The sequence below is a fragment of the Muntiacus reevesi genome, chromosome 1 (assembly GCF_963930625.1).
Source record: "Muntiacus reevesi chromosome 1, mMunRee1.1, whole genome shotgun sequence".
Taxonomy (NCBI): domain Eukaryota; kingdom Metazoa; phylum Chordata; class Mammalia; order Artiodactyla; family Cervidae; genus Muntiacus; species Muntiacus reevesi.
In genome coordinates this window covers 81,799,423-81,817,504 of record NC_089249.1, presented here as the reverse complement: position 1 = coordinate 81,817,504, position 18,082 = coordinate 81,799,423, and the positions used below count along the sequence as shown (strand labels likewise).

Below are 18,082 nucleotides of genomic sequence, written 5' to 3'. Positions count from 1 at the left end.
ACTTTGGCCTGGGCTTCCTGCCAGGGAAGGGCACTTGCCAGACTGGCTTAGGCCAGTCTGAGTGAGCTGGTCCTGGAAGTCTGTAAGGTTTACTCAGCTCCACAAACCCTACAGGCTGGCCTATATGTAGGAACAGAAGAATGTGTGGAAATGTTTTCCAACTCCTCATCCTCTAGGGGCTGGCAGGGTGATTCTATCTTACAAACACTGGTCTTGGAATTGAAAGGTGAAGGCAAGACTAATGTTTGAGGTACAACCATACACGCATATGTGCTTAGTCGCTCAGTCATGTCCTACTCTTTGCGACGCTCTGGACTGTAACCCGTCAGGCTCCTCTGTCCATGGGATTTTCCAGGCAAGAATGCTGCAGTGGGTTGCCATTTCTTCATATAGGCATAAAACGCTATACAAAACTTCAGTTAAGCAAATAAGTTGCTCCCAAGCCATAAGCCCCACCTCTAGGTAAATCAGTGCGAGCTCAGATGGGCGCGTCCTGAAACATCTAGATCACGCCCATTGCACTCTTTCGCCCACTCGTTGGCCAATGGCGTCTTAGGGGCGTGTCCTGTCTTGCCCCCGCCCCTGACGCGACTATACAAGGTGGGGCGGTTCGGCGCGCGCCCGCTTAGTAGGAGCCAGATTGCAGGGCAGAGGGTTGGGCTTTGTGCTGCGACCCCCGCAGGAAAAGATGAACGGGACGAGTAATTGGTGTACATTGGTGGACGTGCACCCGGAGGGGCAGAACGCGGTAAGAAAAAGCGTTCGCGCCGACCACCTAGCTTGATATTCTCGTTTTCGAATTCTTCTTTTGCAGTGCCCCGCGAGGGGTTCGCTGACATCTGATGTCGCGCTCGGTGTGGTAGCTCGTCGCGGCGCTTCTCTTTTTCTGCCACTTCGCGGCGGGCAGTGGGGTCAGCAGGATAAAGACTCTTCTGAGGCTAGAGGACACGGGGCTTCCCTGCCCTTTGGGAGGACACTGCGGCTCCTGCCCGGAACTCGGCGCGGGTCACCGGTGCGCGCTGCTCAGGCGTCCTATGGGCTGTTAGGCTGTGTCGTAGGAGAATGAGCTCCAGGGACGGGATCCCTGTGCCCTTTTGGACTTTGGTTCCCATCGAGGGGGATTAGGCTTTTCTGTGGGTCCTGGTGACTTCAGCGGTTCTTCAAAGAACTTCGTAGTGCTTTGGGCGATCAGTAGCAAGACAAAGGATACAAAGTGAAATTCTAGGGCTTGGACTGGAGTGTGGGGGTGGTAGAACTCCAAGTACGCCGAGATTGGCCAAGGACTCTTATTTTTCGCTAGGAGGCTGTCTGCTTGGGGTCACCTCTCTGCTATAATTTCTGCTCTTTCCCCCATGCCGGTCTTCCTGCTCCTCTCCTCCCATCGGTCAGCCGATAGCTTCCTGGGACTTTCGGTTGGTTTTCCTTCCGTCTTCAAGCACGGAGCAAGTGGGAAGGGATGCCAGAACCTGGGCTGAGAAGGGGAGGGAAGTGACCTGCACGAGCTTCTAGACAGAGTGAGTGTGGGGGAGCGAGGAGCCCTTCCCGTTTGCTCCAGTGCTAAGCTATCTGCCCAGCTCCCCTCACTCCCTTGGTCTCCTCCCCACCACAGCAGACCGTGTGGTTTTTCCTCATACCCTCAGAGGAGGGTAACTTGTGGCTCTGCTGGGAAACCTAACCCAGAATGAATGTGTACTATTTCATCAGTTTCCAAGCTACTCTGGGGGAGAATGAAACGGGAGCCAAGGTGATAGGGAGTTTGTATCCCTCCCTTTCCCCCACTGCACTCTGATTCCATTCCTGTCTTCCTGTTTCAGCATGCCCTTGAGATAGAGCTAATCCATCTGCACCTGGATTATGACTTTTCAAAGTATATTTGTAGAATAGTTGGTCATTTCAAGTTTAGGGTATAGATGATCACTTAATTCGGCTCACAGTCCCCTCTCCATTTCTGTCCAGGCTGTGAGTTTCTATCACATTACAATTCAGGTATTGCTACTGCCCAACTCCAATACCCCCACCCCTATCTTCTGTTATTTGCCACTCCCCCAAATTTGGGACACAGAAGAGATGGGGAAAAAAAATCCATCCTCTGTTGTGTTAGACCCAAGTCCTATTCCACATGCTTGCTCACTGTTTTGGAATGGCTGAGGCAGGATATGAGGGACATAAAGGAGAGGAATGACTTGACTTCTTTTTGCTTATAGTAGAAAAGAGATTCAGAGAAGTCTTAAATCTAAGGCACTGGCAGTGTTGAGAATGAATTGACACTGTCTTCTATCCCTTGATGTTTTGCTGCTTGTCTGGTGGGGAAGAAAGAGTGGATTGGAAAATAGCAAGAAATTCAGACAGTCTCCAGCTGTGGATTAGTTTGAAGCTAATCAGAGGCCTCTAGAATAAGAGAGAGACAGAAATTTTCTTTTATTCCTTCTTACCAGGCTGAATTTGAGAGTTATTTGACTTCAAAGGTGGGAATGAAATCACTATTGCCCATATCTGGTGTTGGAGACATTCCTGAGCTCTTACGGAAGAGGAGATGGTAAACAATCAATCAGTCAGAAGACAGGCTTTGTCCTGGATTCCTTTCCTCTGAGCCATCTTGAAGACAGTTTATGGCTCTGGACAGTCCCCAGGAACCTCTTGTATATTCACACTGTTGAATGAGTGCTCAGTGCGTGTGCAAAGTGAGTGAGTGAATAAATGAAGGAAGAAGTTGTTTCTTTTGGTGTCAGCAGTGCAGACAGTTTAACTGACTGGTGTGTCCTGCTGAGTGTCAGGACCCTGGGACTGTGTTGGTGTTTCTCCAACAACCAGGCCATGTGCCTCAGTGCAGCACACATGGTCACTGGAAATATGGCTGCTGCATTCTCTGGATTGTTTTTATTGTTGGAGGCAGATGCGGCAGGTACAAGGAGCCAGTGCTTTCCAACTGCTGATCATAATCACGTAGTCACTAAAATCAACTTAGTGGGTCAGAACCAGCTGTAAAAAAGAAATAGATGTGCTCAGAGCGGGAGGCCTGAAGAAATGGCCCTTCTATTTGTAACACACCCAACAGGAATCTGGGTTCACTGTAACAAGAGGCACAAAACTTGTGGCCTTCCTATGAATAAATACCCTACACATGTCCGCCTGCACCTCCACTGGGCAGGGACAGTGGGATAGGGCTCAGTATTGGAAGAAAAGTTGCAGTATTTAGTGGAAGAGTTTGCCACCTACAGCCTGTCTGGCCCTTACATGGGTGAGCTATGAATGGGCTTACAGTCATAAAAGCTTTGAACTTCTCTTTTCAGGAAAAAAGAAAGTGAGTCCAACTGTATGCCATTCTGGAAATGGTAAAACTATGGAGACAATAAAAAGACCAATGGATGCCAGGAATTTGGGGGGAGAGTGCAGATGAATACAAAGAGTACAGAAGGTTTTTAGGGCAGTGAAAATACTTGATAGTATAATGATGAATATATGTCATTATACATTTGTCCAAACCCATGGAAGGTGTAACATACTCACTTGACTTAGAGTGAATGTTAAGATGATCTGTGGATCCTAGGTGGTTATGATGTATCAGTCTATGTTCATCTTCGGCTAAAAAGTACCATTCTGGTGAATGATACTGATAATGGCTATGCATGTGTGTGGGGAGGGGGCATATGGGAAATTTCTGTATCTTCCTGTCAATTTTGTTACAAACCTAAAACTGCTCTAAAAAGCAACAAACTTCTTATTTCTTAAAATAAGAAATAAGAGTTAACAGGCTCAGAGTATTAGGGTAGACATTTTTGGTGAAACTTTTGTTTCAGTTATATCTTTGTTTACATATTATATATGTGTATGTGTATGTATTTGATTGTGATGTAAAATGTGTTTTTTTTTAAATGTGTTTTTTAAGTCCAAAAAACTTTGCAAGCCACTGTAGTAAATTGTACTGGCAAATAAAAGCACAGGTTAACCTCATACTCATTTTTTTTAAAGACATTCCATTAAGTTCCCTTATTATAAACAACAGAGAGTGGCTTCAACTAACTTAAGCAAAAAAGGAATTTATTAGAAGGAAATGGGCAGCTCACAGAATTTAAGCTTAAAAAGTCTAAACCAAGGGAGTCCTGGGGCCTGGGTAAATGGAAGGAGAGAATGGAGGGTTTCCAGTTCTGGGTCCACTGTTTCCAGCTGTGTTAGGTCTTTTTGCCATTCTGTTCAAGATTCCAGGGAGAAAGTGTCATTGGCCCCTTCCCCTCTTGGCCAGGGCTTGGGGTTCCTTGATTAACAGGCCCACCAGATTACCCAGTAAAGGAGGAGATTCTCTGAAACAAAACCCCAGTGCTGTTATCAGTGGAGGAGGATGGAAATTGGTAACAAGAACAGCAATAGACTTAATTTAAATGATCTCTGATTATCTTTCTTTTCCTTTTTAAATCATTTTTAATCAAAGGAATGTATGTGTATGATTTTAAAAAGATCTAGTAATATCAAAGGCCTTTAAAAGAAAATAGTAAGCAATTCCCTACCTAAGGCCAGCTGAGCAGTAAGAATCTACCTGCTGAGGCAGGAGATGCAGATTCTATCCCTGGGTAGAGAAGATCCCCTGGAGAAGGAAATGGCAACTCACTCCAGTATTCTTGCCTGGGAATCCCATGCACAGGGGAGGCTGGCAGGCTCCAGTCCATGGGGTCGTAAAGAGTCAGACATGACTTACACTTAGTGACTAAAACAGAAGCCACCCAAAACCACCCAAAGTGGAAGTTACCGCTCTTAACTCTTAGTTCTGTCTAGTGTTTATGGCCATGTTTCTAAATAGTTTGCTTATGATTTGTCAGTTTTAGACATTGTTGACTTCCTGTTGTAGGAATTATAGGAAGGTTTATACTGGCACCCCTTACATGCTTCCTTTTCCTTCTGCCTTCTTCCCAAAGAAATTATATCACAATTTTTGACTAAATTGTGGTTCTATTCATAACATTGCAGTTAAGAGCCTGGTTCTGGGAGTCTGACCCACTGGACTATAGTCAGAGCTTCAGTGTTTGCTTTGCCCAAGATCACTTTGATAAACTACTTTATCTCTTTAGTCTCAGTTTCCTCATTTGTAAAATGGGGATAATAATTACATCCTTTTCATAAGGTTGTTGTGAAGAATGCATATGAAATATTATGTACAATGCCTGGCACATGGTAAGTGCTCAGATGTTAGTCATTATTTTCTCTTTGTTACTTACGGCTAGACTGTTTTAATTCCCCCTGGTCAAGGGATGGAGAAAGAAGTTTTGCTCCTCATTATGTTGATGTCTGCCCTTACCTGTTCCTTTCCCCTTTCCTCTGTCAGTGGAGGGTCTTGAGGGTCAAAAGGGACATCTAGGTAGATCCAGAGTGAAGACCTGAATCACCTCGGCTAGTCTCAACTCAGCTGGGACTGTCTTAGAGTGATAGTCAGGGTTCATGTTTTAGCATCCTGTTCTGGGCTCTTTTCCTCCTTCTCCTTTTTCCGAAATCATGGCCAAGGCAGCTGGTGTCCCATGATGTCTGGGCTGTGAGAAGGTCCTTTTAAGCATTCTGTCAGTGTTACCCTTCCTTAGAATATTTTCTCCCCGCCTCCACCCCAGGACTTCCCTGGTGGCTCAGATGGTAAAGAATCTGTCCGCAATGTGGGAGACCCAAGTTCAGTCCCTGGGTTGGGAAGGTCCCCTGGAGAAGGGAATGGCTACCCACTCCACAGTTCTTGCCTGGAGAATTCCATGGACAGAGGCTACAGTCTGTGGGGTTGCAAAAAGTTGAACAGGACTGAACAACTAACACTCCCCCCCACCAGCACCCAGTCCTCTCTACAATTTTTATATTGGTCAGTCTAGCTAGAGAGGTTTTCTCAATATCTGAGTGGATTTGAAATTTTATATCAGCTGCAGTCTGAACCTTTGTCTTTACCCTGAAATAGGTGTCATTTCTTTAGGACCTCAGAAGCTGCATTAGTTTAATGCCAAGTCTTTCCTAATTTAGAAAGACTTTTTTTTTCTTTTACTAAAGTTATGATTTACTGAAGGCTCACTATAGGCCTCATTTTCATTTTCTTTTTATAATAGTTTTATTGAGATATAATTCACATGCCATACGTATCACCCATTCCATATACAATTTAATGGGTTTTAATATATTCACAGAGTTGTATAGTCATCAACACAGCTGATTTTAGAACATATTTCATCACCCCATAAAGAACTCCTGACCCATTAGCAAGCACTCCCCATTTTTCTCCCATAGTCCCTGACCCCAGCCATAGCAGTCTACTTTCTTTCTCTATGGTTTGCCTATTCTAGATATTTTATCTAAATGTAATCATGTAATATGTGATCCTTTGTGACTGGCTTCCTCTGGTTAGCATGTTTTTAAGGTTGACCCATGTTGTAACCTGAATCAGTATTTCATTCCTCTTTATGACCGAAAAACAAGTGTTACATTGCATGGAAATTTTCTGACGTGTTCATCACGGGTAAATGTCACTGGGCTTCTGGGTTGCTTCTTTTAAAAAAAAAAGTTTTGAAATTGGAGTCTAGTTGATTTACAGTGTTCTGTTTGTTTCAGGTGTATGGCAAAGCAAATCACTTATGCATATATCCACTCTTTTTTAGAATCTTTTCCTATATAGGCCATAGCAGAGTATTGAGTGGAGTTCCCTGTACTATACAGTTCAGTTCAGTTCAGTTCAGTCGCTCAGTTGTGTCCGACTCTCTACAACCCCATGAACCGCAGCACGCCAGGCCTCCCTGTCCATCACCAATTCCCGGAGTCCACCCAAACCCATGTCCATTGAGTCGGTGATGCCATCCAGCCGTCTTATCCTCTGTCGTCCCCTTCTCCTCCTGCCCTCAATCTTTCCCAGTAGCTTCTTATTAGTTGGTTGTTTCTTCTTTTCTTCTTTTATGAATAATGCTCTTATGAACATTTGTTGACAAGTTTTTATGTGGACTTATGTGACTTATGTTTTAATTTCTCTTGGCAAGAAATACCTAGGTTTGGAATTGCTGCGTCGGAATATTTGCATTTTAAAAGAGGATTCTTCTGGAGCCATTAATGCTTATTCCAAAGGAATGAATGAATTCTAAGCTGGTGGCAGCTCTGGCTCTGTGACACCTGGATGGGGAAAGAAACTCCTGGGCAGAGGAACCATTCAAGTTCGGTGACTGCCTCTTCCTTTCACTCATAAGCTCTGCCACAAGCTCAGCCCATAAATTCCTCCTCACACCATTCTATTTCCCCCAGGCTGGCTGGGCACGAGGTGGGTTTCCTAAAGGAAGATTGGCTGAGCAAAAGGGTGTATTCCTCAGAGCTGAGAGTTCAGGAGCCCACCTCCCTTTCACTGCTGGCCCCTGTATTTTGCTGTGCCAGCGGTCCAGCTGCCTCAAGTTCTTACCTTTAGGAGCACTACAGCTGATGATGTCTCCAAACCTGCCAGGAATTTGGGGAATGCTGGGCTCTGTGGGAGGATCTGAGAGGGGAGGTTTACGGAGTCACCAGGCATTTGGCGCCAACGTTTGCCCATATTTCTCGCAGGTGGGAGTGGTGGGGTGGAGTATGCACCCAGATGGTTTCAGTTCCATACACGTGTACTCAGAGCAGGTGGGACAGGCTTCCTCGCCTGCTGATAATTATGGTATGTGCCTCTTTGGGTCACGATTCAGTCTTGTGAAATACCTTTGTCTCCTAGGGGTGGGGAGGTTTAGTTGAGGGAACAGGTATGTGCCAGGGGACTCTTGGCTCAGATTGAAGCCTGGCCAGCAGGGGCAGGAAGAGGAAAAGAAAACAGAGAGGAAGGAAAAGGAAATGGTCTTCTAGAGCTTAGGGGCAAAGAAAGCAAAAATCACAAAGCAAGGTAATCAGAGACTGGAGAAGGGAAGGGGGTGCCAGGGAACTGGGGATTCCAGGCTGGCTGGGCACGAGGTGGGTTTCCTAAAGGAAGATTGGCTGAGCAAAAGGGTGTATTCCTCAGAGTTGAGAGTTCAGGAGCCCACCTCCCTCTCACTGCTGGCCCCTGTGTTTTGCTGTGCCAGCGGTCCAGAGAATGAGAACAGCTGCCTCAATTTAGGGTGCCACCCTAAATCCCTTTTTCTCACTTCACCTCCCAATCACCTTGGTCAGCTCTCTGCATAGAGCTTGTCCAGCCCATGCCTTTGGGCAGGGAACCAGACAAAAAGCAAGCACCTGTTTTGTTGGTTACTCTGTGGGGAGGAGCAGGAATTCAACAAAGGGCCAGCTCTGACCTAGAGAGCCCTGCAAGAGGCAGGACCAAGAGGACCCCATGAGACCTGTGAGCCAAGTGGGTTAGGAGTCTCAGCCAAGAGAGGATGGTCCCCCAGTCACTGCACCTAGCCTCTTTGACTTTACTGGGGCTTTCCTCGACCTGACCTCTTGGGAACCATTGTTTCAAGAGGCTGGCTATTTCCATTTCTCAGAAGGGAAAAATTGAGGGGGCTGCTTGAGAGACCACGGACATTCCAAGTGGAAACAGGGAACAGGGTCAAGGGACAAGATGGTGGAGGAGTGGATTATAGGGTACGGATAAATTAAGGATGCAGGTTTCCAGCTGAGGGACAATCTTACTCAGAGGCCCTTGACTCTCACCTGCCATTCAGTCCTCGTGGCCCTCGTAGCAGCCTGGGGAGTAGGAGCTGGGGAGATACATTTTCCCATGGGTCTTTCCACTATTCACGTGAGCCTGAGGTGTGAGAACCTCTGGGGCCTCCCTGTTTATCTCCCTATCACTGTTCCTTAGCGTCTTGATCTCTAAGCCCTTAGCTATGTGTTTACCCCCTCCCCGCTCTGAGGAGTGAGTCACAGCTGGAGATTTGTTTGAACAGAGTGGAGAGGCTGCCTATAATTTAGAGGTGGCTGGGCTTCTCCCCAAGAATGTTTATGAGGTTAGAGGCTGCTTACCTTGTGATTAGCTCTGTTCCTTTTTCCCTAGAGAAGATGGCTCCCCTTCCTATCTTGCCGTTCAGAGAGTCCTCAGAGGGGACCCCCCTGCTAGATATTTTGGGGTATTCCTAAAGCTCCCTGAAGCCCGCTCACAGCCCTGGGGTCCCTCCAGCCCCAGAAACTAGTGGCACCAAACAGAGAGGGGCCTGGGTTTTCCTCCTTGGCTATGGTTTGGGGCTGTGGGGTGAAGTCTGTGGCCTTACACACTGGATCCTCTGGTTCTGGAGGATGAAGTGCCAGAAAGAACCCTAGATTTATTCATAGGCTCCTTTTATTTTTTTATTTATTGAAGCACATGGGCTTAGTTGCTCCATGGCGTGTGGGATCTTCCTGGACCAGGGATGGAACCCGAGCCTCCTGCATTGGCAGGCGGATTCTTTACCATTAAGCCACCAAGGAAGCCCTCACAGGCTCCTTTTAGACAGTTGGCTTCACCCACTCCCCTCCCTTGAAGTTTTCCTAGAGCTCCTTGGGAAAGTCAATGCTTGCCTCGCTTTTGGGAAGTGATTTATGGTTTGCAAAGTACTTTCACACTGTTTCTAAATATCTGCTACCTACTTGCCTAAAGTATAGGCAAAGTAGGTATTATTACCCCCCATTTGCAGATGGGAAATTGCCCAGAGAGATAAAATGATTTGCTCAAGGATTAGTAGGTGCCATTTGTACTCAAACTCCGTCTTTGTCTCGAAGTTTAGTAATTTTTCTTTCCTTCTCTTTCTTTTATCTATTTTGTATAGGAATGTCACACAAATACATTTTTGTTGCAGACGTTTAAAACACTGTAGAAGTGTTGATGTATGAGCTGAAAGTCTCTTTACTCCTCTGACTTTTTCCGTGTGTTCAGTCGTGTCCAACTCTTTGTGACCCCACAGACTGTGGCCTGCTAGGTTCCTCTGTCCATGGGAGTTTTCAAGCAAGAATATTGGAGTGAGTTGCCATTTCCTCCTCCAGGGGATCTTCCCAACCCAGGGATCGAACCCGAATCTCCTATGTTGCAGGCAGATTCTTTACCACTGAGTAGACTTTTTCTAGCTTAGTGTGTGTGAGTTCAGTGCTTTTCTGTTGTGGTTACTTTCAAGAAACGCCAGTGTGGCATGGTGGTTAGGAGTACAGACTCTGGAATCACAGAGCCTGGGTTTGAATCCTGACTCTTCTCCTTACTAATTATGTGACCTTGGGCAAGATACTTATGTGCCTCAGTTTTCTCATCTGTAAAATGGGGATTTATGCCTAACCTATAGTTGTCTCGTGAGGATTAAATGAGTTAATACATATAAAGCACTTAGAACAGGACCCAGTAGGGGTAGCATGTAGTATTCGCTTTATTTAGGAGTTGACAATTACTAATACTCTGAACATATATATGTACTTAAATAAGAGGTCATATTTTATGAATTAAATTGTGACTTGCTTTTTTCACTTAATAAATCTTTTTAATATTTATTTGGCTGCATCTGGTCTTAGTTGTAGCACGGGATCTTTGCTGCATCATGTGGGATCTTTGTTGCGGTTCACAGACTCTCTACTTGGGGTGCATGTACTCTCTATTTGTGGCATCCAGCCTTTCTCGTTGCGGCACTTGGGCTCTACAGGACATGGACTTCAGTAGTTGCAGTGTACAGACTTAGTTGCTTCACGGCATGGGATCTTAGTTCCTGACCAGGGATCTAACCTGCATCCTCTGCATTGTAGGGTGGATTCTTAACTACTGGACCACCAGGGAAATTCCTCACTAGATATATCTTGGAGGTCTTTTCCTGTCAACTTGCAGAGGTTTACTTATCAGCAGTGTAGTATCTCATAGCATGGATATTACCATACTTAATTCACTCACTTGAGACTATTTATGCTGTTTCCAGGTCTTTAAGTATTGTAAAGAGGATTGCAGTTAACATTTTTACACACATATCTTTGGGTAAATGTGCATATTCCTAAAAGTAGAATTAGTCAAAGGGTTTAAAAAAGTATGCATTCTTAATATTGACCAAATTGATTTCTAAAAATACTTTTGTAATCTCTGATTATATACATGTGAAATTAGTCTTTTTTCCTGCATCCTCATCTTAGGTATTATCAGTATCTTTAAAATTTGCCATTCACTTGATTTAAAAATGATATTTCTGCAGGATTTACATGAAGTAACTCACTCACTTTACTGAAAAGCAAGAAAGGATACCTTTGTATATGGGAAGGTTTTTTTTTTTTTTTTTTTTTTTCTGTCACACCATGTGGCATATGGGATTTTAATTCCCTGATGCCCAGGAATCGAACCCATGCCTGTGCCCCTGCAGTGGAAGCACAGAGTCTTCATCACTAGACCACCAGAAAAGTCCCTATATGGGAAGTTTTAAAACACAGCAAAGAAAATGGTCACCTGTGTGCTGAACAGCCACCTTAAGAAACAGAACATTACCAATACTTTGAAGCTCCCTGGGTCCCTTATGGATCATAACCCTTCTGCTTCCTGCACAGAATTTGGGAATTTTGTGTTTTTATTTTTTTGCTTTTTATTATACTTTTACTACATACTCAAGTAATGTATTGCTTAGTTTGACGTGTTTTGAACTTTGTATACCTGGTGGTATCTGTATTCTACTGCTTACTTTTTTGCATAATATTAATTTTGAGATTGTGTCATGTCTATGCATGTAGCTGTAGTTCATTTATTTTCACGGCTGAATATACTGGTTCATTGTATTACTGTGGCAGAGTTTATTCATCCATTTCCTTGTCAGCACACCATTTGGGTTGTTTCCAGCGTTTTCCCACTGCAAGCCGTGCTGCTGTGAGCGTACTTCTATATGTCTTGTCTTACACTTTTCAAATCAAAATTTAATGAAATTCCCCGCAAATGATAACTCATTATTATTTTAATTTTTGCATTTCCTTTGTTACTGGTAATGTTGAGCATCTTTTATATATTTTTTAGCCATTTGTATTTCTGTTTTAAATTCATTTATTCATTCATTTATTTATTTATTGACTGTGCTGGGTCTTCATTGCTGCCCATGGGCTTTCTCTAGTTGCGGCAAGCAGGGGCTACTCTCTAGTTGTGTGCATGGGCTTCCCACTGCAGTGGCTTCTCCTGTTGCAGAGCGCAGTCTCTTGGGTGCCTGGACTCGGTAGTTGCCGAACACAGGCTTCAGCAGTTGTGACCTATGGGTGCAGTAGTTGTGGTTCATGGGTTAAGTTGCTCTGCAACATGTGGAATCTTCCCGGACTAGGGATTGAACCCATGTCTTCTGCATTGGCAGGCTGATTCTTAACCACTAAACCACAAGAGTAGTCCCTGTAGTTTTTCTTAGTGTTGCCTTTCTTGGTCTTTGCTCTTTTTTTTTCTTGTTTCCCCCCTTTTTCATGTCTGCCCTTTTCCAGTGTTCTGTACCACTTCTCTAAACTGAGGAGTCTAGTGTTCTCAAAAGAAAAGGAATTGGGAAGATCCCAAACCACATTACCTGGAATTCACGCAACACATATTCTTTGACGTGCCTACTCTAAGCAAGGCACTGTGCTAAATAAGCCATCAAGGAGGTCTTCAGGAGCTTATGATTTTATCAGGGAGAAGAGTGAATAAGTAGTTATGAAGGAATGGGACCTGTGTTACAGTGTAGGGTCTGTAGGATGCAGTGGGTGCAGGAGCAGGCTCTGACAGAGGACTGCTGGGGTAGGACTGTTAGAGCGGAGCCTTAAGGTTGAGTGCAATTCTCCAAGGAGGCAAGGGAGGGGAAGGTAATCTCAGAGGAGAATACAACGTGTACACCTTTGGGGAGGTGGGAGCGTGTATTGCATTGGAAGGCGCATCAACAGAAATTTGGATTTGGGTGCTTTGCTACAGTTGGATCAGGAAAGTTTGGAATAGCTCGCGTTGGGTACAGGTGAGGTCCTGGTGGGAGTCAAGACATTATGTGATGCAGACAGTGATAATAGGTCTGATCATAAGGGCGTTTTAATGCTATGATAAGCAGTTTTTAATTTTTTTGTTTACTTTTAAAAAAGGCATACATTTATGTATGTGTGCAATAACATACATACATAAATGTACAATCAAGTAATTTTCACAAACTGGACACTAACCATCACCCAGATCAAGAAACAGATCATTACCAGTATCAGGGAGTCCCCTTTTGTCCCCTTCTAGTTAACTACCTACCCTCTGTTCTCACGGGTAACCACAATCTTGACTTCCGAAAGCATTCTTAATTTTGCTTGTTTTTATACTTTTTGTAGAAATGGAGTCATATGGTATACTTTATTGTCTGACTTCTTTTGCTTACCCTATCTGTAAACATATCCATAACATATCCATGTTGCATGTCCATTAGTTCATTCTTTTCCATTGTTGTACAGTGTTCTGTTGTATGGATGGCTATATCGCAATTAATCCATTCTACTCCAAAACATTGCTAATTTTGGCTATTGTGAAAAATGCTACCATGAACATTCTAGTATGTGTTTTTTATGGGGAAAGTATATGTGCATTTCTATTGAGTAGATAACCAGGGGTAGAATTGCTGTGTTATAGGATGCTTATAAGATTGAAGGCAGGAAGAGAAGGGGATGACAGAGGATGAGATGGTTGGATGGCATCACCGACTCAATGGACATGAGTTTGAGTAAACTCTGGGAGTTGGTGATGGACAGGGAGGCCTGGTGTGCTGCAGTCCATGGGGTCACAAAGAATTGGACATGACTGAGCAACTGGACTGAGGGTGTCATGTGTTCATCTGTGGCAGATACTTCCAAAGTGATTGTGATTGATTGTAATGATGAGCACACCCTCCATCAGTGTAGGAGAGTTCTGATTGTTCTACAGCCCCTAATGCTTGGTGGTGGTTTTTATTTTTAACCCTTCATTCTGATGGGTATTTTGTGGTATTGCCTTGTGGTTTTAGTTCCTAGTTCTTTGATGATATGGCTAATGAGATAGAACCCTTTTCATATGTTTATTGGCTATGTGAATATCCTCTTATATGATGATTCTATTGAAGTGTTTTGCTCATTTTTCTGTTGGGCACCACTCTCTCTCCCTCTCATGTTCCCTCCCTCCCCTACTTTCTTCCTTTAAATATGCTCTTTACTTTGAAATAATTTTAGGTTTACAGAAAAGTTGCAAAGATAATACTCATATGCTCTTCACCCAGTTTTCTCAATGCTAGCATCTTATGTAACCATGGCACATTTATCATAACTAAGAAATTTTTAATTGATGTAATACTGGTTAACTAAATTGTAGAGTTTTAATTGAATTTCACCAGATTTTTCACTAATGTCCTTTTTCTGATCCAGGATTCAGTCCAGGATATCATGTTGTTTTTTGTCTTACAGGAATTCTTAATGTATTCTGACTATCCTTTGTCAGATGGTCGTAGAATGAATATCTTCTACTCTGTGGGTTGTCATGCACTCTCTTAATGGTGTCTTCTGATGAATGAAAGTTCAAAATTTTAATATAGTCCAATTTATCAATTTTTTATGAGAAGGATTTTTTTATGCTGTGTTTAAGAAAAATTTTGCCTTTGTCAAGGCCGTAAAAATGTTCTGAAAGAAAAGTGAAGTTACTCAGTCATGTCCAACTCTTTGTGACCTCTTTGTGACTATAGCCTGCCAGGCTCCTCTGTCCATGGGATTTTCCAGGCAAGAATACTGGAGTGGGTTTACATTTCCTTCTCCAGGAGATCTTCCTGACCCAGGGATCCAACCTGGGTCTTCCACATTGCAGGCAGACTCTTTATCGTCTGAGCCACTAGGGAATCCTAAAAAAAAAAATTCTATAAAAACTTTTATTTTTCTAGGAATTCCCTGGTGGTTCAGTGGCTAAGACACTGCTCTCCCAATACAGGGGGCCTGGGTTTGATCTCTGGTCAGGAAACTAGATTCCATGTGTCACAACTAAGACCTTATGCAGCCAAATAAATAAAAATTAAAAAAAAATTTTTAAAACCTTTATTTTTCTGCTTTTCACATTTACATCTGCAATCCACTCAGAATTAATGTTTTTATATAGTATGAAGTAGGGATTAATATGCATTTTTTCCCATAACAAGGCATATTTACTTTAACCTATATGCTTATGGAAAGTATTTTAAAGAGCATTGTCAAATTTGAGGAACTGGCACTTTTGTATGTCTATGTGTATTAGTCACTGTGTTCTCACTTAAGTGTTGTACTATCCATCTTATCAACTAGTAAAGTAAGGCTGAAGGAGAATAAAATTAATACACACAACAAATGAAAGTCAGAGCTAATGTTTGGGCCAAGGTCTAACTGTTCTAAATGCTATTCTTTTTCTGCAAAGAAGGTAGAAAATCAGTTTGGGCTTGAGGGATAATGGACCAGGCAACAGACCTGGTGGTGATTTGGGTACTGTTTGTTATGTATCATTCTCATTCGATCAAAATAAAATATATTTTCTAAAATAAAAAATAAATATATGAAAAATAAAATGAAAGAAGTTGATCATATCCTACCCTGAAGTTGGGGAGCAGTTAGGCTGAATAAATTAGTCTGATCTATTCATGGAGTACTAACACTAATGGCCATTAAAAGCCACTTTTGAACAATGCTTAATGTGATGGAAATTAATGATGAAATATTAAAGGGGGGCAAAGCAAGTATATAACTGTATATAGTAGTATGCCTTTCAAAAATGTGCATAGAAAAATTGTAAGGAATACATTTTTTTTTTTTGAATTTTAAGCATTACTTTATTTTTTATTTTTTTTATTTTTTTATTTTTTAATTTTTATTTTTCAGTGGATTTTGTCATACATTGATATGAATCAGCCATAGAGTTACACAAATTCCCCATCCCGGTCTCCCATCCCACCTCCCTCTCCACCCGATTCCTCTGGATCTTCCCAGCCCAACAGGCCCGAGCACTTGACTCATGCCTCCCACCTGGGCTGGTGGTCTGTTTCACCACAGATAATATACATGCTGTTCTTTCGAAACATCCCACCCTCCCCTTCTCCCACAGAGTTCAAAAGTCTGTTCTGTACTTCTGTGTCTCTTCTTCTGCCCTGCATATAGGGCCATCGTTACCATCTTTCTAAATTCCGTATATATGTGTTAGTATACTGTAATGTTCTTTATCTTTCTGGCTCACCTCACTCTGTATAATGGGCTCCAGTTTCATCCATCTCATTAGAACTGATTCAAATGAATTCTTTTTAACGGCTCAGTAGTATTCCATGGTGTATATGTACCACAGCTTCCTTATCCATTCATCTGCTGATGGGCATCTAGGTTGCTTCCATGTCCTGGCTATTATAAACAGTGCTGCGATGAACATTGGGGTGCACGTGTCTCTTTCAGATCTGGATTCCTCAGTGTGTATGCCCAGAAGTGGTATTGCTGGGTCATATGGCAGTTCTATTTCCAGTTTTTTAAGAAATCTCCACACTGTTTTCCATAGTGGCTGTACTAGTTTGCATTCCCACCAACAGTGTAAGAGGGTTCCCTTTTCTCCACACCCTCTCCAGCATTTATTGCTTGTAGACTTTTGGATAGCAGCCATCCTGACTGGCGTGTAATGGTACCTCATTGTGGTTTTGATTTGCATTTCTCTGATAATGAGTGATGTGGAGCATCTTTTCATGTGTTTGTTAGCCATCTGTATGTCTTCTTTGGAGAAATGTCTGTTTAGTTCTTTGGCCCATTTTTTGATTAGGTCATTTATTTTTCTGGAATTGAGCTTCAGGAGTTGCTTGTATATTTTTGAGATTAATCCTTTGTCTGTTGCTTCATTTGCTATTATTTTCTCCCAATCTGAGGGCTGTCTTTTCACCTTAATAAAATACTTAGGAGTATATCTACCTAAAGAAACAAAAGACCTATACACAGAAAACTATAAAACACTGATGAAAGAAATCAAAGAGGACACAAACAGATGGAGAAACATACCGTGTTCATGGATTGGAAGAATCAATATTGTCAAAATGGCTATTCTACCCAAAGCAATCTATAGATTCAATGCAATCCCTATCAAGCTACCAACGGTATTTTTCACAGAACTAGAACAAATAATTTCACAATTTGTATGGAAATACAAAAAACCTCGAATAGCCAAAGTAATCTTGAGAAAGAAGAACGGAACTGGAGGAATCAACCTGCCTGACTTCAGACTCTACTACAAAGCCACAGTCATCAAGACAGTATGGTACTGGCACAAAGACAGAAATATAGATCAATGGAACAGAATAGAAAGCCCAGAGATAAATCCACGAACCTATGGACACCTTATCTTCGACAAAGGAGGCAAGGATATACAATGGAAAAAAGACAGTCTCTTTAACAAGTGGTGCTGGGAAAACTGGTCAACCACTTGTAAAAGAATGAAACTAGAACACTTTCTAACACCATACACAAAAATAAACTCAAAGTGGATTAAAGATCTAAATGTAAGACCAGAAACTATAAAACTCCTAGAGGAGAACATAGGCAAAACACTCTCTGACGTAAATCACAGCATGATCTTCTATGACCCACCTCCCAGAATATTGGAAATAAAAGCAAAACTAAACAAATGGGACCTAATGAAACTTAAAAGCTTTTGCACAACAAAGGAAACTATAAGTAAGGAATACATTTTAATAGTGGCTATTTTAGAGTAGTAGGATAATAATTACTTATTTCCTTCATTATTTCTTTAATTTTTATCTCTGTAGGTATTTTTTTTAAACACAGTTGTAGATTCACATGCAGTCATAAGAAATAATGGAGATCTTTTGCATTTACTTAGCACTCCTCAGTGGTAGCATCTTATAAAACCATAATGCATTGTCACAACCAGGATAGTGACATCAATACAGTCAAGATACAGACTATTTCCATCACTACAAAGATACTTCAGTTTGCCATTTTAGAGTTGCACCCACTTCCTTTCCACTTCCATCTTCTCCCTAACTCTTGAACCCCTTTGCTTATTTTCTATTTCTGTAGTTTTGTCATTTCAAGACTATTGGATAAATGGAATCATATAGTATGTAACCTCTTGTGATTGGCTTCTTCCATTTAGCTTAATTCTTGGGAAATTGGTGTTGCATGCGTCAGTAATTAATTCCTTTTTATTGCAGAATAGTAAGCATTCCATGATATGGCCTTACCATAGTTTGTTTAATCATTCACT

At 42.4% G+C, this 18,082-nt stretch overlaps 1 protein-coding gene and 1 non-coding gene across 6 annotated transcripts in view; both read left to right on the top strand.

The window, feature by feature from the left end:
- Positions 1-634: 634 nt before the first annotated feature.
- TUFT1 (tuftelin 1) overlaps positions 635-18,082 on the top strand; it is a 44,728-nt gene continuing 27,280 nt past the window's right edge. For 4 of the 5 annotated variants that reach the window (XM_065904165.1, XM_065904157.1, XM_065904139.1 and 1 more), the window contains exon 1: positions 638-748. In XM_065904165.1, the coding sequence (XP_065760237.1) occupies positions 689-748 (60 nt within the window). In that variant the 5' untranslated portion in view covers positions 638-688. Of the gene's footprint in view, positions 749-18,082 lie in introns of all 5 variants that reach the window. The other variant, XM_065904149.1, reaches the window with a different exon arrangement.
- LOC136156478 (small nucleolar RNA SNORA11) lies at positions 2,994-3,123 on the top strand. Its single transcript, XR_010661026.1, has one exon. It is a non-coding gene; the product is annotated as a small nucleolar RNA SNORA11 (small nucleolar RNA).